This window comes from Poecilia latipinna, unplaced genomic scaffold (assembly GCF_001443285.1).
Source record: "Poecilia latipinna isolate Pla-1442-1.1 unplaced genomic scaffold, P_latipinna-1.0 Scaffold199, whole genome shotgun sequence".
NCBI lineage: Eukaryota > Metazoa > Chordata > Actinopteri > Cyprinodontiformes > Poeciliidae > Poecilia > Poecilia latipinna.
Genome location: NW_015112815.1, coordinates 252,096 through 271,005, shown reverse-complemented (window position 1 = coordinate 271,005; position 18,910 = coordinate 252,096). Strand labels below are relative to the sequence as shown.

At 38.3% G+C, this 18,910-nt stretch overlaps 1 protein-coding gene across 8 annotated transcripts in view; it reads left to right on the top strand.

Moving 5' to 3' along the window:
• The window catches only part of tead3a (TEA domain family member 3 a), a 23,731-nt gene extending 7,698 nt beyond the window's left edge, over positions 1 to 16,033 (top strand). The window contains exons 2-14 of one of the 8 annotated variants that reach the window (XM_015031150.1): positions 3,060 to 3,302; positions 8,296 to 8,360; positions 8,549 to 8,611; positions 8,716 to 8,778; positions 10,528 to 10,539; positions 10,957 to 11,067; positions 12,091 to 12,134; positions 12,237 to 12,298; positions 12,391 to 12,524; positions 12,628 to 12,798; positions 13,102 to 13,242; positions 13,345 to 13,497; positions 14,372 to 16,033. In XM_015031150.1, the coding sequence (XP_014886636.1) occupies positions 3,060 to 3,302; positions 8,296 to 8,360; positions 8,549 to 8,611; positions 8,716 to 8,778; positions 10,528 to 10,539; positions 10,957 to 11,067; positions 12,091 to 12,134; positions 12,237 to 12,298; positions 12,391 to 12,524; positions 12,628 to 12,798; positions 13,102 to 13,242; positions 13,345 to 13,497; positions 14,372 to 14,485 (1,376 nt within the window). In that variant the 3' untranslated portion in view covers positions 14,486 to 16,033. Of the gene's footprint in view, positions 1 to 3,059; positions 3,303 to 8,295; positions 8,361 to 8,548; positions 8,612 to 8,715; positions 8,779 to 10,527; positions 10,540 to 10,956; positions 11,068 to 12,090; positions 12,135 to 12,236; positions 12,299 to 12,390; positions 12,549 to 12,627; positions 12,799 to 13,101; positions 13,243 to 13,344; positions 13,498 to 14,371 lie in introns of all 8 variants that reach the window. The other 7 variants (XM_015031158.1, XM_015031153.1, XM_015031151.1 and 4 more) reach the window with 7 other exon arrangements.
• The last annotated feature ends 2,877 nt before the right edge of the window (positions 16,034 to 18,910 follow it).

Sequence of the window (18,910 nt, the reverse complement as noted above, 5' to 3'; positions counted from 1 at the left end):
TTGTTTTTTTTTTTTTTTTTGGTTTTTTTAAATTCCTTCTCCTCCCCGGTTTAATTTTTTTTTTTTTTTTTTTTTTTTTTTTAGAAATGACAATGTATTAGTTTTTGAGGGGGAGTATTGGAGCTTAAATGGTAAATGGACTGAACTTATATAGCACTTTTCCAGTTACTTTGACCACTCAAAGCGCTTTACACTTCACCCATTCACACTCAAACCAATATGCAGATCTGTTGACAATTTGGGATTAAATGTTAGGAGGAAGCTGGAATTGAACCTACAACCTTCCGATCGCAAGACAACTACTGTACCAACACAGCCACAGTCGCCACGTAATCGTCAATACAAAGAGGAAAAAAGGATGCATGTGAAACATCTTGGGAGTTGCTTGCATATCACACATTAAATCTTTTTAATGCATTCAGTCGGTTATGTCTGATCGCTGTGGAGACAATTCGACCCTTTCAGCAGAGGCTGAATCTGGGGAGTCTGTAAGCACAGTGTATACTATGAGCCCAACACAGCAGGGGAAGTTCAGAGACCACACTGATGCTCTGGGGTTGTTTTGTGGTTGGGATCATTTTTGCACCAATCTGGAAAGCATTACACATCCAGCAGCTTTCACATTGTAAATGTGCGTCTGTATTCAAAGGAGACTTGGGACATCCTTTTGATGAGAGAGTGCAATTTATTTCAAACAGTGTTCTCTAAGACAACTATCTGAACAAAATCTGGTTTTGTCAGTGTTTATCGAGTTAGAATTTGTCTTTATTTTTTATTTTTTTTTCTAATTTCATTAGCCATAACAACTCGGTGTGGAAACGTTGTTAATACGTCTGCACGTCCTGAACCTTGTAGTAAACCATTACTGAGTGGTTATCCTGAAATTGTTTTGCCTTTTAGGTCTTGGCAGGGCAAGATTATTTGTGTAGCACATGTCAACAACAAGACAGTTCAAAGTGCAAAACATGAAAAAACATGAGTTTATTTCATTGACACACTAAAGGGAAAGAAAGAAAAGTTGGACTATAGATGCTTCATGTAATATTATAAGCAAATGGGTTTCAGGACAGTTTTCTGAAGGTTTATTCCATATTAGTGGAGCATGAAAAACTGAATGCTGCTTCTCTGTTTGGTTCTGATTCTGGTGATGTAGAGTAGATTTGAACCAGAAGACTTGCTGGAAGGTTGCTATGACAGCATGTCTTGAATGTATTTTGGTGAAAACTAAACCGTTCCATGATTTTTTTTTTCTTTTCTTAAAGTCTAGTCTTCATGCCCTACTTTCTTTCTGTTAGTTCTCACTAAGGAAGTAGCAAATAACTATGAAACTGATTTTACTCACAGCGAAGTTTGAAAGTATTTGCAGCCCCTCAAGACATTTGTCATACTTGTTGACGTCGTAACTTATCTGTCAAAATATCTTTTATTTGAGTTTTTCTATTTAACTGACCCTCCTGGTAGGATTCATCCAACAGGCTACATATCCAAAAAGGTTTTGTTTACTTGCACGCAGATGTGTGTGCTGCTGACCTTAATCTTGACATTTATAAATTACCAGCATTTCCAAATCCAGCAGTGTCCTTGATTGAGGTTCAAAGCACAATCCAAGAAAACAGAGCAACTTTCACGCTCTCCTTCCAGCCTTTCTGTTACTCTCTGAAAGAACGGCTCTCTCTTTCCCGGCCTGAACGAACCACAGACACCCCACTGATGCTGAAAATTAAACTGGGAGTCTTTGAAATTTGAAATGCGTTGTTAGAGCATACGTATGGTGCCTTCACTGACCAAAATGAAGATCAGATTTTTAAGTTTCTGAGTGATCGTCCACCATTCAGGTCCAGTCGAGCTAAAAATCGTCCAGTTTTGGTCAACAATTTATTTCTCATTTCATCTATAAGTAAAACACGCACTGACACAGGCGTAGGGGTTACACCCCAACAAGCAGAGATTGATTAAAATAATCATTAGCTTATTGAATGTTCAGAAAATATTGGCAGATTAGACTGATAACCATCACAAACATTAGTTAAATCTAGAGTAGGATAAGTTAGATTTGATCTGAAAAAAGTCAGTAAGTCCTGTTATAGTTGCTGTATGTGCTCTTGAACCACATAGTGTTTGTTTCAACAAACCAAACCAATAATAATATGTTTGGACTTATTAAGCCTCATCAAATTTCAAACAGTTTTCTCCAAATTAAGCTCACAGGTTTTTGCTGACAACTTCTGCTTGAAAAATCATCTATTGCGATCTGTGCCCGTGCCATTGCTGAGTCAATAATTGTGCCCTGATGTCGTTTTTCCACATTTTGTCCCGCAAACGGCAAAATCCAGTCAAGGACAGCTTTGGTTTTTGAACAGACTTAAAAACCTGATTGAAATTTGTACCTTACAAAAAAAGACTAAAACATTAACAGCTGCAGAAAAATCTAAGGATTTTTATATATATATATATATATATATATATATATATATATATATATATATATGGGACAGTTTTTCCTTTCTTTATGTAAATCCTTAGATTTTTCTGCAGCTGTTAATGTTAGCAGTAATTCTCACTGCTGGTTTGTGCTGTGGTCTAGAAGGAGAATCCTCTTTACCATGACTTTTTTTTTTGCTTTTACTTGTACATGGAACATTTTCAGTTTGTATATTCAGATTTATTTTAAGATATTCTTTTTTAACTTTGATTGCGTTTTCAAACCAGTCATGGACTATTACTTCCACTGCTGTAAACCTTGCTGATTGCAGGCTCTTTTAGTCTAAATTTACCCCCTTCAAAAATAATTACTTCTCTTTTCTCTGGTATTGTGGTATATTCTACTCAGATGTTCTTAATGTGAAGGGAAAACTCATTCTAAATTGTCATTTTTTTCCCCCTCTATGCTGTTTATGATATAATTAGGTTTTAAATGAACACCAATCATAAACGACTCGCGTCCATCACGCTAAATCTAACAGATGTTGTTGCAAAAACACACATTTTTAGCCCATTTCCCCCAGTAGAAAACGCTCTAATAATTATCATAACGACATTTCATGTGCTGTGTGCTGCAGGTGAGTGTGTAGCTGGAACCGTCATCATTGCGTCGGAGTGGAGTTGCCGAAGCAGCCCTGATGGGGCGCAGGAGGAGAGCGGGAACGGAGAGGGACTGGCAGATGGGGCTGACCGTGGATTGGACGGCGACCCTGAAGGCGTCTGGAGTCCAGACATCGAGCAGAGCTTTCAAGAAGCGCTGGCCATCTACCCTCCATGCGGGAGGAGAAAGATCATACTTTCAGATGAGGGCAAGATGTATGGTAAGAAGATTTCTGTCCTGAGATAATTATGGTGGGCCAGCTTTCTTTTCACTCCTTAAATTCCCGTCTTCTACGTCTTAAGTACGGCATAATCACAGACAAAACTGTCAAAAGTGGGCGTATTCCTTAATCTGTTGCTGGCCTACTGAAAATAATGTACTGGATATGGCGTATCAGTGGAGAATATAGTGTATGAACTCAATTGGATTAGCTGTCTTTCTGCAAATTTTTCCTGTGCACATGTACTGACCATCGAGCGCAGCGATGTTTTTGTCGTTGAAGCAGGTATTGGTACTTTTGGGGGTGTGGGCAAGGGCCAAGTCCTGTGGAAGATGAAATCAGCCTCTCCATAGAGCTTCTCAGCAGAGGGAAGCATGAAGTTCTCACAATCCGGGGTGACTTTAGAGTCGGTAAAACTTAGTGGACCGACACAGACGGATAAATACCTCCTGTAAATCCTCATTGGTGATGGGAACGTCCCACTGGGCCTCAGGCAGCTTGGATTTTGGCCTTCCTCTGGACTCTGGGACATTGATTTCCACTGAAATACAAAATGTACTTTTCTGTGGAAAAGAAAAAAAAAAAAGTTTGGAGCACTGAGCAATACTCCACTCCTTTTCTTCTGCTCCGCTCATGCAAAATACTCCTGACGTTGTCCGGCCGAGGATTGGCTTAACACGAGGAAGGCAACAGTTGTAGCTCCTGTCCTAGATGTCCAGTGTGTTGGCTCTTGAAGCGCTGATTCTAGTTGTGAATCTCCCTCACAGTGTTTTGACTGGGGTTAGCTTTGCAATCCTGTCAAAGCTGATTTAACTCCTGCTACTTGTGCACGTTTTTTTTTTTTTTTTTTTTTTTTTTTTTACAGCCTTTTTCCTTCCACCAAGCTTTCCTTTAATATGCTTGGGATGTAGAACTTTGTGTGACTTATCCTCCTTCTGAGGGAGTGTCTGCTGAACAACTGTCAAGTCAGCTGTTTTCCACATTGCTGTGGAAGGCCTGACGTAACATTTATTGATCTTGTCTGGTGTTTTTCTGGTAATAAGAATAAAGGGTTTTGATTATAATCCATAACCAGCTAAATTATTTTTGAAATCTGTCACCCTGTATGTAATGATCCTATATAAAATAGGATGATCACAGTTTGAGTTGAATTACTGAAATAAATGCACTTTTTGATGTCCCAGTTTGCCAAGCTGCCCTCTGGTCATTGAAGCAGTGTTTAGTTAGCATCTCATTTCTAGCCACACTTTGTCGGTGGGGGTCATGAAAAAGGCATTCTTGGGTTATATGAATTCACTTTTTCAGGTTTTGTTTCTGTTCCTTATTTTTAACTTGCTGCAGATTTGAAACAAAATAACAAAAACTGATTTTAACTTTAAAACATTCGCTTTATCAATGTAATCCAAAAATGACCTTCCTTGGGGTCTAAACTTAGAACCTGCTGAGGTCCAGTTTGTTTATGTTTACCGCTTCCACAAGGTTTTTTATCGACCGTATCTGTATTATAGAGCTTTGTTTTGTTATCTGACCTTTTTACAGAGACCTCTTAGTTTGTCGACTAGTGATCTGTTTACAGGTATTTTTGGACAGGAGTATTTGGCTTTGGGGTCAGAGGGCAGCCAGTAGTAACGCAATCAAATGATAGAGCGAGTTGATGTTTTAAGTCAAATTGGCGTTACCATGGAAAGTGGCATTTTGTTTTTTGTTTATGTACTGATGGCTTAAAACTTTGTTTACATTTCTCTGCTTTATCCGGTCTTAATATACGTGCATGTTCATTGTGCTCTCTGATTGCTTGCATCAGGGTGCATTCAGGGCCTTAAGAAAAGGATGTGCAATAGAATTTTCTTCATATCTTAATGAAGGGTTTGGCTCACATCGGAGAGTCCCATCATTGTTGATTGTTGATGTATTTGCATTTTCATCCGCTTCAGCCTCTACTTCATTAGGTGATGTGGTGTGAGGGAGAAGAAAAACAAAACACCTATGTAACAGATAAGCTTGTTTCAGCATTGTGGCGCTTTAAAGCTGCGCTAATTTTTATTATTACAACCACATTTGTTTCCACAGAACAGCAGTTCATCATTTTCTAACCAACTTACGGAGTAGAAGCGCGTGTTTCCATTCAGCTTTTATCAACTTTGATGTCGGCGCTTTTGAAAGTTCACGATGATGCGTCTACTCTAAGCGACCCACGTAGGAACAGAAACGGCTCACGGCGAGATCTGGCGCAGTCGGGCCAGATCTCTCTGCCCTAACGAGATCTGGTAAAGTACCGTCTTTACCAGCGGTACTTATGCTGGTAAAGGCAATAACTTTTAACTGTTAACACCGTTAATTACCACATGCTGCGAGGCGAGCGGTCTCGTTAGCGGGGCGTGGTGCCCACCCTCCCCTTGGATAATGGTAGGGAAAACACTGCAAAACACTTAAAAACTAGCAGAAGTTTATTCAGGTGTGGAACTTGCTTCTGACACATCACTCCCACTCGTTGTTTTCTCCCCCACAAGAAATGATAAAGTCGGAGTGGGAGGGTTAGTCACAATATTTTTCATATCATTCTTGCAACAAAAGTTGCTTATCCTGCAGGACTGCCTTCTTGTACATGAATTGTTGGTGATTCAAATGGCCCAGATATGCTTGTCATATGCACCGTTTTAACGGCAGCTGTAAAGTCTTTGCTCGTTGCCGTTTGACAGTCAGATTTCTAAAGAATAAACTGAAATCGAGGAACGCCCACTGCTCCTGAAATCTTATAACATTGATTATTGCTGCTGTGTTGTTGTAATATTTAGCTTGAATATGCTTTGACAGGCATGTTCTGTCCAATATCAATTTGCAGTTTTCTTTGAGGTTTTACCATATGTTTTCCTTTTTTTTTTGTTTGTTTATTATGTTTGGGGTTTTTTTTATCTGGAGCTATTTCAGATGAGAAAGAAAAAAAATGTTACAAATTTTGAGATAAGTAGTTTTCATTAACAGAAGACTGAGAAATTACAACGTTATCCCAATTTATGAGGCAACACACATGTTCTTAACCTTTATTTAATTTATATTAAACTCATGATCTTAGTTAAATCATTTATAGATCAGAAATGTTGGCAGTGGTAAATTGGAAACAAGATTATTACTTTTCACTATTTGACCATTTCTTTTGTGATTTAGAGCTGATCAGGGAATAAATTAGCTAATTGCTACTGTTTCATCTCTTTAACATTTATTTATTATGATTTTGATCCACTGACTTGAGCAAAAATATTTTGAGTGAATACAATGTTACATGTTTTATGCACTGAATATTACCTTTCGTATCTCTGCTCCCTCGACTAATGCAAGTATAAAATATAACTGATATTAATTGAGAAGCTGGGCTATCTGCTCAGGTAGCCAGGCTACAGTACAAAACACTTAGTCACTTGCCAACTATAGAGTTAAAAACATTATTGTTGTATTAGGAGAGATAAACGTTTCTTCTCCTGCATTTATATTTACAATTGACAGACCTTCACTGTGCATCAATATGCTTTTCTATGATGCTGGAGAAAACTCCGACAGTTTCCCTGGCACATCAATAAAAGATTCTCAAATCGCAGGAGGATAAACGTAATCAGTATTTAAACTGAACTTTATAAAGTTTTGAATACCTCCGGCCGCTGACCGGCCCATGTCTCGCTCTAGCCAATTGTTGCAGTGGCTAGTTTTGGTGTTTTATACATGTGTCACACAGCAACACCAACTGGTAAGTGTGCACTAGATGACAGAGCAGGAACAAATGGGCAGTCGGGCCTCGTCAGGTGAGATCATCACTGGCACAAAGTCCCAGGAGTAAAATTCTGGAGGTTATTTCTACATCAGCCCCTGTAAAATGAACAGCGGTCCTTTATTTAATCTACAATGAGTTAAAAGGCAACATTTCTGTCTGCCAATAAAGGATCCCCCAGACTTCCAGTTTTGCTTCTGGGTCTTTTGTTTTTATGCCCTGTGCTCCTCATTTTCAGTTTTGCAATCAACTACTTCAAAGGAAAAGTCGCTGGCCTTATAAGGAGCAGCAGAAGGCAGGAAGGACTTTGTGTCCTTGTGTTTGGGGAATTGGAGTGGTCTGATTTGTCTGAGTCAGCCTCTTTTTGAGGATTTTTGGGGAATTTTATGTTGCTGGTAAGTTAACTGATGTGACTCATCCAGAGTCCCCAAGGGGCTCAGTCACTTCCAAGAACAGCACGTGGTGTTGGTTGCTGATGATGTTGCTACACATCAACCGTTACACCTCCACTTAACCTCCTTGCAGCAGAGTGGGTTGCTCACCACTTTACGATCAGATCATCATGGCTGATTTGTAGCTGATGAGGCAGAGGAAGAACGTGATGAACAGGCTAGTCTGTAGTCACCCGTGCAGACATTTTTTTTTTCTTTCATTTTTTTTTTTCATGCATCCTATTTGTCATTTGTTTTGGAGCTCTGCCAGGAAGGAAGGCCAAACCAGGCCTATGAAGCTTTTAATGGGGACATTGTGAAGCCACAGATATGCAAAGCCTGCCAGAGATTATAATTGTGTAATGAGTGCTGGGTTGGATCAACAAAAGCCTTTTTCTTTTTTTTTTCAGAGACTTCTTACACTTAACGAGAGCCATCAGTAAAGTTGCACTTGCTTCTTTTGTAAAACAGACAAAGGATTAAAACAAAAGATTTCACTTTGTTTAACTGTAGCTTTTAGCTTCAGTGAATATACCTGCTCTGTGAGTCCTTTACTACAAAGCACTTTCAGTGTCAGTTTCTGATGTGGGCGACTTGGGCAACTGCCCAGGGCGGCATCTTGTGAACTAGGGGCTGACAAATTTGTGGCTGGAGGGGATAGTGCTGAGTGAGGTGCTGATGTTATCAAACTTGGTGTAGAACTAAGACTGAATTACTTGTAAACTTTATTAAAACGGGACAGATGTGCTCAGCTCCCTTTTTGCTGCTTCTTTTAATCACTTTTCTCTCCTCTGGATCCTAGGTCGAAATGAGCTGATAGCTCGCTACATAAAGCTTCGAACTGGGAAGACACGTACTCGCAAACAGGTAAGAGATGCAGATATTTCTGGACGATACGCATATTTCCAGCTGTGATTTTTATATTTATTTTTTTATAGAACGTTACACATGTTTAGAAAAAAGAAAAGCACAAAAATGGATGCCATTGATCTTGGTTGTTTCTAAATTGAAAGATCCTCCTTTTTGTTTTCATGGGGTTACACTTGGCCCCAAAGGTATCTAGTCACATTCAAGTTTTGGCACGTAAGCGGGTACGTGAATACCAGGCGAGCATCAAGGTGGGTTCCCGTGGCATCGACTCTCTCTGTCCTCCGTAGTTACAGTCCTCCTTCTTTTCCCCGTTTCCTTCCATCCTTTTCCCCTTCATCCTGTCTTTCTTCAGGTCTCTAGTCACCTGCAAGTGTTGGCCAAGAGAAAGTCTCGTGAATTTCAGTCTAAGCTGAAGGTACACAGGCGTACTGACTTTGCAGTGCTGGCAGCGTTGTTCTGCATGTCGCTCAGATCTTACTAAACCTATTGTATTGTCATAGAGTTAAAAACAAAAACAAACAAAAAAAAAAAAGCGCTTGTTGGTTGTTAAAGCTCCAACTGCAGATTGGTCATAGCTCCAGACCACATGGACTGTCACTGGTCAGCTCTTGCAAACCTTCTTCTCCCCTAAGGCTGCATGCTGGGAAACTGTGGAATACACCTTTAGATTTGTTAATAATCAACTAATTTGCATGGCTGCATGTCAAATTAATTTAGGCTCTGTGGCGACGCTCTGCTGCCGCTAATCTTGCTTTTAGCTGCATGAGAGTAAAACCTTAATTTGGACTCGCGGTTAGTGATGCAGAAGTGAAGCCATGCGTTATGCGCACATTTAGATACATTCTTTTACTTTGTGTCACAAGTCCCGTGTTTGCTTGCTGGCTGTAGTTTGGCTATTGTTGCTCATGGGGAAGAAAAAGAAAAGAAAAACTTTATTTTGTGGCTTTTCAAGGGATTCGATTTTTTTGCTAAGAGTTTTTGTCTATGCATGGGAGTTTGCTGGCCTGCTCGTTTCACTCAGGACATCTGGCAGATAATTGCATGAGATTACTTTGCTTGGTTAGTTTATCTATGTGTATGATAAAGTGCATTCATGCCTGCAAACACACACACGCACACACACACACGCTAGCAAAGACATTGTAATATTCCTCTCAGTGAGGGTTACACTTTGAAGAAAAACCTGATCTGTCTTCCCATTCTTGAGTATTTTTTCCTTTTCTTTCTTTACTTTTTTTCATGTTTGTCCCTTGAGCCTTTAGCGTAGTGTTGTCTACCATCATTTTGCACTGACTTTTTGCTTTTTAAAAATTAAATACATTTCTGGATGTAAGCACCCTTTAGGGCTGATTAAGAATGGGCATTTATCATATATTTTATCTGGGAAAAAATATGATAAGAATGTATCTTTATGACAAATTCCAATTAATGGAATTTGCTTTTGAAAACTCCACAAAATGGCTGTACTGTTGGGATTTTTATATTTACCATTTTCTCCACTTTTTGATTCCATAAGAACGTCAGTAAGAATCAATAACTAAAAAATATGATAAATACAGTTAGTTTCCAAAGAAGTTGTTTATACTGTTTTGTCGCTTTTATTGTTGTCCCAATAAATACCACAAAATATTGTGAAAGTTTTTCATATGACCCACCCCTGATTTGTTAGTTTTCACATAGGATAAAAGGTTTTGACTCTAGTTTGTGCTTGAGTTTATTCTTAAACTTACCAGTGAAATGTTTAGACTTCTCCAGAGCATTTTGTGGTTCATCATTTAGAAGGTAGGTAAATTATTCCAGCCTAGTTTCAACAGCGTCTCCACTCATTACACACCATGTCAGTCAGACATTTTCAAGTCCGACAAAACAAACATTTCTCATGAAGACTGTCAACAACCGCCAATGGAAACTTTCCTTTACTACGCTGTTATTACTGTTATTATTGTTACTGCTGAAAGTTTCGACTCGACATAGATTTTTTTTTTCCTGCCACACTTTGGGCTCTTTGGGCGTAATGAATTATTTAAAATCCCAACATTTGTGAGGAGTTCAGAGTAACCCAGAGTGATGACTGCCCCAAATGAGTTTTTTTTGTTACCCAACATCTGTCCCCTTCGTTTTGAGTGTACTAAATTGAATTTATTACATGTCTCTTTTGCCGTAGGCCATGAACTTGGTAAGTTTTTGGTTACACAACTCCAGTTCTCTGCTTCAGGCTTTTGTTGTGCTGTGTGGTTGGCATTACATTTTTATTACTGCTAGTTCGTATCGCAGCTCTACTGCCATACTCAGAAACTCTACTCATTGCTTTTTTTTTTTTTTTTTTGGTTTTAGTGGCTTTAGCTAAGTGCTGGTGATGGTTTAGCTCTTCCAACTTGGTACGCCTCCAGCTTTTGCTTCTTAGCTCTGCTTTGCTGTCTTTCATGTCTTGTCCTTTATAGTAACTGCATCTTGCTGACCTTAAGTGAATGTTGGCTGGCCTACTGGATAAAATGATCCTTTAAAAGTTGCTGACCTTCACGTTAACCTGCATAGAAATTGATGGTTTTTTACCATTGTGTATTACTCTGTGTGTGTCTCTTCTTTCATTTAGGATCAGGTATCCAAAGATAAGGCACTCCAGACGGTGGCCAACCTGTCGTCGGCTCAGATTGTGTCAGCGAGTGTAATGAAACCTCAGACTCCCTTCCCTCCACCAGTCAGAGTGAGACACACACTAAGGGTGCTCCAGTTAGCAGGCCTTCATTGCCAGTTATTTGTATCGATTGATTCTTATTGGTGGTCACCTGAAAATGTTGGATCAGAAAATGCAGGCAGGTATTTTGTAGGAGAATGTACTTTTTTTTTTTTTTTTTAAGCATTAGGCAGATTCCACCAGAGGGCAGCAAAAGTACTTAGAAGTAACGGACATAATTGTAGTCTATTTAGCTTGTTCTTTCAGCAGATCATTATAAAAATAATCCCACACCTTTTTAAATTCATCCAGACAAATTCCTGTCTTTCAATTTGTCCATACATGTCATAGTTTAGGATTTTTTTTTTTTTTCTTATTCCCTAATTTTGGCTATCTTCACACGCAGCTTCTGACTTCACTTTTCTATTTATTTTTTAATATATATATATACCTTTTTAAATTTAGATCGTAAAACTTTCCAAAACCTCTGGAAATTACAGTATGGAGAAGGATTGAATTTTTCATTTGAAGATGTGTGAAAACCCTGGATATTGTGAGCAGAAAAAAGTGATACAGAACAGCACTGATCACAGATGAAGAGTTTTTTTTTTTTTTACGTGGAGAAAACAGCTCAGTATCTTTGTTTTTATGAAGTTTTCCAGTGACACCAACTGAGTCGCTTCTGTTATCACAAGTGTAATGGAGATTTCCCCCAACAAATTAGTTTGGTTTAAATGAAAACTGAGCAGATGTGGAGCCTTAATGCACAGCAGTCAGAAAAAACCCCCCCAACAAAAACAAAAACAATTTGAAGCATTGTCTGTAAATTATTTGATCAGTTTTTAATAACCCTGACACCATGAGGTCAACTTTGGGACATCTCTTGATTCGGTGTCTGTCTCAGCAGGTCCTGCGGTTCGTAATTGACAATCGGCTCCTGATTGGAGCACCCTTAACAAAAACTAGACACGCTGAACTTTTATTTTTTTATTTGATGTTCCTGCTAAAATCTAAATGCTCTATGACTTGTTTCCATTCCGTCTTGTTGCTCAGTACTGGCCCGGCCCAGTCCCAGGACAACCTGGACATTCTCAGGAGTAAGTATGGCAGGGAAAGTCGGAGCTTCATAATTGGATGAGTTTCTTCCTTCTGTTTTTTTCTTTTTTTCTTTTGTAATTTTAAATTCTTAACATTTATAGCATCAAGCCCTTTGCACAGCCTCCGTACACCACACTACCAGCACCTGTCCCTCCACCAATCAGTAAGACTCCACATCCAACCCTTTATTTACCTATTAAATGTAGATACTCCCAGGCAAATGTTTATTTTTTTCTATGTGTGATCATACAACAGGTTATGAGACGTTGCCGCCACCTCGGCCTACAGCCATCGCTGCTCCAGTCTGGCAAGACAGAACCATCGCTTCTGCAAAACTACGTTTACTCGAGTACTCTGCTTTTATGGAGTCTCAAAAAGACAGAGAGACGGTACTTTGTGATAACGAAACAAACGTGCGTAGAAGGAAAAAAAACAATGCTGTATTCTTCTCTCTGACTTTCTTTTTTTTTTTTTTCTTTTTTTTTTCTGCAGTATAAACACCTTTTTGTTCACATTGGGCCATCAAATCCAGGCTACAGCGACCCAGTTTTGGAGTCCATAGATGTGAGACAGATTTACGACAAGTTCTCAGAAAAGAAAGGAGGCCTGAAGGAGCTGTACGAAAAGGGGCCTCACAATGCGTTCTTTCTCGTTAAGTTCTGGGTTAGTACATAAAGAGAGTCGTTGTCTCTGAGAGTTGAGCGGAAAAACAAATCAATGAGAGGCTAATCACGCAACATCACATACCACCAGACAGATAATATTTAAGTAGGATATCTTGGAGCTCTGTCTTTCATGTTGCTAATCAAAAAGTCAATAAGAAATGTATTAGAAGAATCAACGCAACACTGAGCCACACTTTTTTCTGATACACGGCGCAACAAACGAGCTTCCGTAGCTATTATTTGTCATCGGGAACTTCTTTACTTACTCTTTATTTAGTTTTGGCTGGTGTCCTTGTTCCAGGCGGATCTGAGCGGTGACATTGAGGAGGGCCCTAGTGCATTTTATGGAGTGAGCAGCCAGTACAGTGGGACCGAAAACATCACCATCAGTGTTTCCACCAAGGTTTGCTCCTTCGGAAAACAGGTGGTGGAGAAAGTTGAGGTGAGAGAAGCCACTGTTGCTCTGATGCAGAGAAATAACAATGAGAGGCTAGTCTCACGTGTGTTTTAATACACGCTCGCGTGTGTCTCTTTCCCCATGCAGACGGAACACGCTCAGTTCGAGGGAGGAAAGTACATGTTCCGCATCCATCGTTCACCGATGTGTGAATACATGATCAACTTTATCCACAAACTCAAGCATCTGCCAGAGAAATACATGATGAACAGTGTACTCGAGAACTTCACCATCCTGCAGGTATTTTACTAAATCTGATAGCATATTCATAATAGATAAAAACAAAATGTTGGCTTACGCACAGATGACGGAAATATAAACATAAAAACTCGTCAAAACTGGGAACTTCCAACACCACGTGAATGCAGTCAGGCTTGTCAGAAAACGGAGAGCATTGCAGCAGAAGTCTGGAGCCACTTTAAGGGTTTAGAAGACAATAAGCCGGCTTTGTTTAACAAATTTTGAAAGACATTTCTACGAGAAGGAAAACGGCGTGTTTAGCACGTCAAATTTCCTCAGTCACCTTAAACACAATCGTCGCTTTGATGGCGTATTCAAAGGGTTTGAAGACGCCTGCGATGCTACAGATTGTACCAACAAGCCAGTCCTCAAAAAGCCATGGGGACTCAAATCCATTGGCAAATTTCCAAGTTTGATATATACAGCATAACAGACAGTAATTGGTTGTGGTATAAAATGGCACTATATGCCTGGAAAATGCATAATACCGCCCCTTCAAACTGCATTAATAGAGACTGTAGCGTTAAATTTACTTGTAAGAAGAAAATGACTTGTTTTTATAGAGTTTATATTTATCAAGGTCTAGCTTAAACAACAGATTTCAGTAGTTTCCTAGAACCTGTTAATAATTGTTATGCTAACTGTAAAGATTTTTCACTAAAATTCAGTAAGTTAAGTTCAGCAGGTTCAGTGCAAAAACAATTTGCTCTCATACCAGAAGCAAAAAAAACACAAAGGTCACTTAAAATTATTTCAAATTTTCTTCAACCTACTGAAGTTTAATTCATACTTTGTTTTCTCTTGAATTTACTGTTTACCACAAATTGCTACTGTTAAATCCTTATCTTCCTGTTGTCCCTCTGTCCTTCATCAGGTGGTGTCCAACAGAGACACCCAGGAGACTCTGCTGTGCATTGCCTTCGTGTTTGAAGTGTCCACAAGCGAACATGGAGCTCAGTACCATGTGTATCGCCTCGTCAATGACTAGCAGCATGTCTGGTGCAAAGACTCATCTGACTTTTGATACAAATGGCTTAAAAACACTATTTCCAGCTCGGCACACAGAGCCCCAACTCCTTTACTCTGAAAACACTCTTGTCTTTTTTTTTTTTCTTCTTTTTTTTGTTAGACCAACCGTCACACTTTAGTCGTACCTTTTGCTTGTTTGATGTGTACATTTTTCAGGCGGCAAACAGAGCAAGCGGCAACGTCTCCCAACGTGCCAAATGCCATTGCTTTGCTTTCTCTTCATTTTCTGTTTTGTTTGCTTTCCAAGTTAGAAACATGAGTTTATTGACGTGGAGTAAAACACTGCAGAAAAGGAACGAATTGGAAAAACGGTCTCAAAACTCCATCGGGGGACTTTTTGTTATCCGGCTAAAGCGTTTTTAATCAGCTGTGGTAAAGCATGTTTTTAACATCGTAGGCAAGACTGACGTAAGACGAGTTTAAGCATAGGTTTTCTAAACAAGTGATTTTATGTGAGTGTCATTGTAACCTGCCACATTGGCGTCTTTTATTGTTTCTGTATCTTTGAAAGGTACAAATTCTGTTACGTGAAAATCATGGACTTTTAATCGATTTGATCAAAGATAGGATGATCTTATTGCAGATGGTCTGCCTCGTCTCAGACAATAATGCACTACATGTAAAGACGTGCATGTCGTATTTATTTTTTAAACACTATAATGTAAGGAGAAAGCAATATTATAGAAGCATTAGTTTAATTGTTTTCCGTGATGCATACTGGAGGCGGGGGAGGTAAAAACGTATTGGAAGACTGGCTCCAAATGTTTTTTGGAAATAACAAATTAGTTTCACACTTTTTTTTTTTTTTTTGTTAATAAAATGTATTTTTATTTTTTAAAAGAAAAAAAAAAGGTTTATAAACAAAAAGACTGTCTTTACTCTGACTGTGTGGGCTTGCTGGAGTTTTTCTACCTCCACATGAGTTAAAGATAAGAATGTGCTAAGCTGAGGAGCACTGATGTATAGGATGTGTACACTACGTTTGTAACGGTACTATGTTTAAGCCAAAACAATAAGATGTGTTTTGTAAGGTATTTCTTTTTGTATTTTACCAACACAGTGAGAAAAAATATCATATAAGATGGATGTATAGGTTGGGTCTTGGTGTATGTATGGTACAGATTACATTATTATCACTCTTAAGTGCATTTGGGTAGATTTTTACCTGTCAACACTAACAAACTTCATCTGACACTCTTTTGTAAAATATCTTTGAAACTGGTACACATGGCTTTTCACTCTCCTTTTTTTTATAGAAGAAAGATGGATATACGTATATATAAAAACGAGGACTGGTTCTGTTTTAAATTTCATTTTCATTGTGGAGTCGACAAAAAGTGCTGCATTTTTACTGTCTCTTTGCATCATAAGTCCTTTATTCAAATCCTCCCAAAGAATAAAATCTGTGCCTCTAAGCTGCACCAGTAAATTCACATGTTGTTGGAGTCAGAGCGAGGAGACAAGTTATCATTTTTAATGAATTTTCAAATAAAAATCTAAAAGTTAAGCTCTTCATTTATTGTATTGTTTTGAACTTGGCAAGACGAGGGATATTTGGATACCCGCTTGGTATCCAGTTCTATGCAAATGTTTCCAAACCCTTGTTCATATTACAACCATAACATTCTATGAATTTTATAGCAGTTGTATTTGATACACCAATATTAAGTTTGGCGTAGTTGTTAAATTGATAGCAGTAGGATTGTTTTGCAATTGCAATTGCAGCTGCATTGTTTTGGGGTTTGTCTTTTGCATCTTGTTTGTCCAGTGTTTTTCTGTTTAGCTTGGCCAATTTGCCTGTGGAAGAAAAGGATCCCCACAGCATGACGCCGTTACTGAGATGTTTTACCACGGTATGCTCATGGTGATGTGCTTATGTTAGTTTTCTCCCACATTAAGTTCACAAGGCTTAAGCTTCCCTTCGTCTGAGCGGAGCGCCTTCTTCCTCTTCTTCTTGGCTCTAAGTACTTTTCTACCTGACCCTCCTCCCTCGTTGACGTGCTAAAGGAAACTTCTGAGGACATTAGCATTACTGCTGAATTTACTCTTTAAGGTTCACATTTATCGACTGCTAACTAATTTGATGTTTTCTGAAGGCAGTTTGTTCCACAGGATTTTATTGTTGGGTATCATCAGAGTAAACCGAGTGACATAAATGCACAGTAGGTGTTTTTTTTTTCTTCTTCTTCTTCTTTAGCTGAAGCAAGGAATTTTATTAAAAAAAATAAAAATACGTCCTGAGATTTGAACATGTCTAAAAATGATTTAGTCATAGGGAAAATGTCTTTCCCTAGAAGCATTTATTGCTGTCTTAGCTTATAACAGTAGCACATATGTAAAGGATGGAATCCATTTTTCTTATTTAATCTGCTACAATTAATATGACCATAAATGGTGGTAATGCAGTTAATACAAGATTATATTTTAGGACTATGATTATGATTACAATGTGCAGCAATTAACACCACAATCCACAGTTAGAATAATGTAAAGTACCTTTTATTATAAGCAACTTTTCAAAATTGTCTTCCCTGGAAAGTGCAGTGCTTATTTTTTCTCCTAGGTGGTGCTATAACGTCAGGCTATCTAAGCAGTGAGTTAAATTACACCCTGCCTGAAGAAGTTTACTCTCTTCACATTGTTAAGGAAGAATTTCTAAAATAGGTTAACTTTGGAAAAAGTTTGGCTCTCTCTTCCTCTGGATCCCAGGTCCTCTCGGCGGGCCACGTGTAGCCACAAGGAAAACAACAATGCGTGTTGACATCACAGAATTACAGAATTTAATCCAATATAAGACAATGCATAAACTTAGAAGTAAGACAATGCACAAACTTACACCAGAAACTGCAGAACAACGGAGACATACATTCATTTACCTGACATAAATGGAAAAGAAAGAAAGAAAGAAAGAAAAGCAAAGGCGTGGAAAGACATCTTTGGAGAATTGCAAGGGCAAATCTGATTTGTTACTTCTGTGTAGAAAGTTTTATCCTCTTGTATTTAATTTATTCAAATAAGGCGTATCTTTGCTCATCCAACCAGGAGCTATCTCTGACCCTCTATCTGAAGCCAGAAACCCCTGCCGTGTTTACGGCCTTTCACAGATGAGTGTGAAAAGCTACAACTTCTCCTGTATTGTTTTCCCACACAGACAAAAGGCAGTTCAAACGATCCTAGCAAACCATCTGCTGTAACTACAGGTAAAATAAAGGTCAAAGAGCCAGAATACATTACTAATTTCAAAACCACAATTAGGGCATTTGAGTCAAGACATGTTAAGTTTTAAAACTAGCTTATTTTAAATTTATTTTCTCAACAACATGCATCGTTTTAACCTGTCTCACTTAAAGATTTGCTGCCTTCATTTTTGTTTTCTCCCAGCTCGTCCTTTTATTTGATTACCCAGCACTTTCGTTAGCGTTACCATTCCTTAAGTTTGAAGAAATTCAAAGACTCGGTCTGGAAGGTATGAATAGTCAGTTATTGGATTTTTTTTTTTTTTTTTACTTTTATGTTCTGTTCAGGTTGCAGAAAGTACATGCAATTCAAATTGTCAGGGGCTTAGAGGTGTGTTAATCGTGTTCGTACAAATGTTCAGTGCTAATATCACATAAACTAAGGGATTTTTATTTAAATTTGGCCTTGCATGCTGGATATTCAAGCATACATTGAGTAGGCATGTCAGGATTATAAATTTTGCTGGACAATAAATTATCGTATAAGTTATTGTGATAAGCTATAAAATTGTCGTTTTGAGACTATTTTCAATTAATATAATGGTAATGGCACAATAATGAAAGAAGACATTCTCAAAGATCAATAAACTTTAAATTCCAAGGAATATTTAACACTGGAACTGGAAGACATTTTAGAAATCCAAAATAAAACGATTAAAAATATCAAATAAAATGAGTGATAAAAAAAAAATTGTCCTTCAAAACCGTCTAGCTGAGACCAAATCACAAGACTGAAGACATTTGTCACAACGTTTTTGGTAAACAGAGAAAAGCAATAAATATTGCAAATGGAAAATCTTGAGCTTGTTTGTGATTAATTAATTTTCATCACAAACATTTGCACGAATGGATTTTTTTGCGACAGGCCTAACCAATAAACAATGTGTTAAATAGCTGATGATATGTAATAGGTGCGGTTGCTTGGGTCTTTGTTATTGTTCTGTGAGTTTCCAAATGTTTTTTATTGGCAGCCATTAATGTGATCTGTGTGGGAACTCCTACCAACACAATAGCTTTAAAGCCAATGAAGACTCGCCACAAAAAAAACAAACACTTTATATCGCAGAACTTGTTTCACATAATCACTACCTTAGAGAATAATAAATCCAAGACGGTAAGAAGATTGTATTTTTGTGACAATCGCCTAC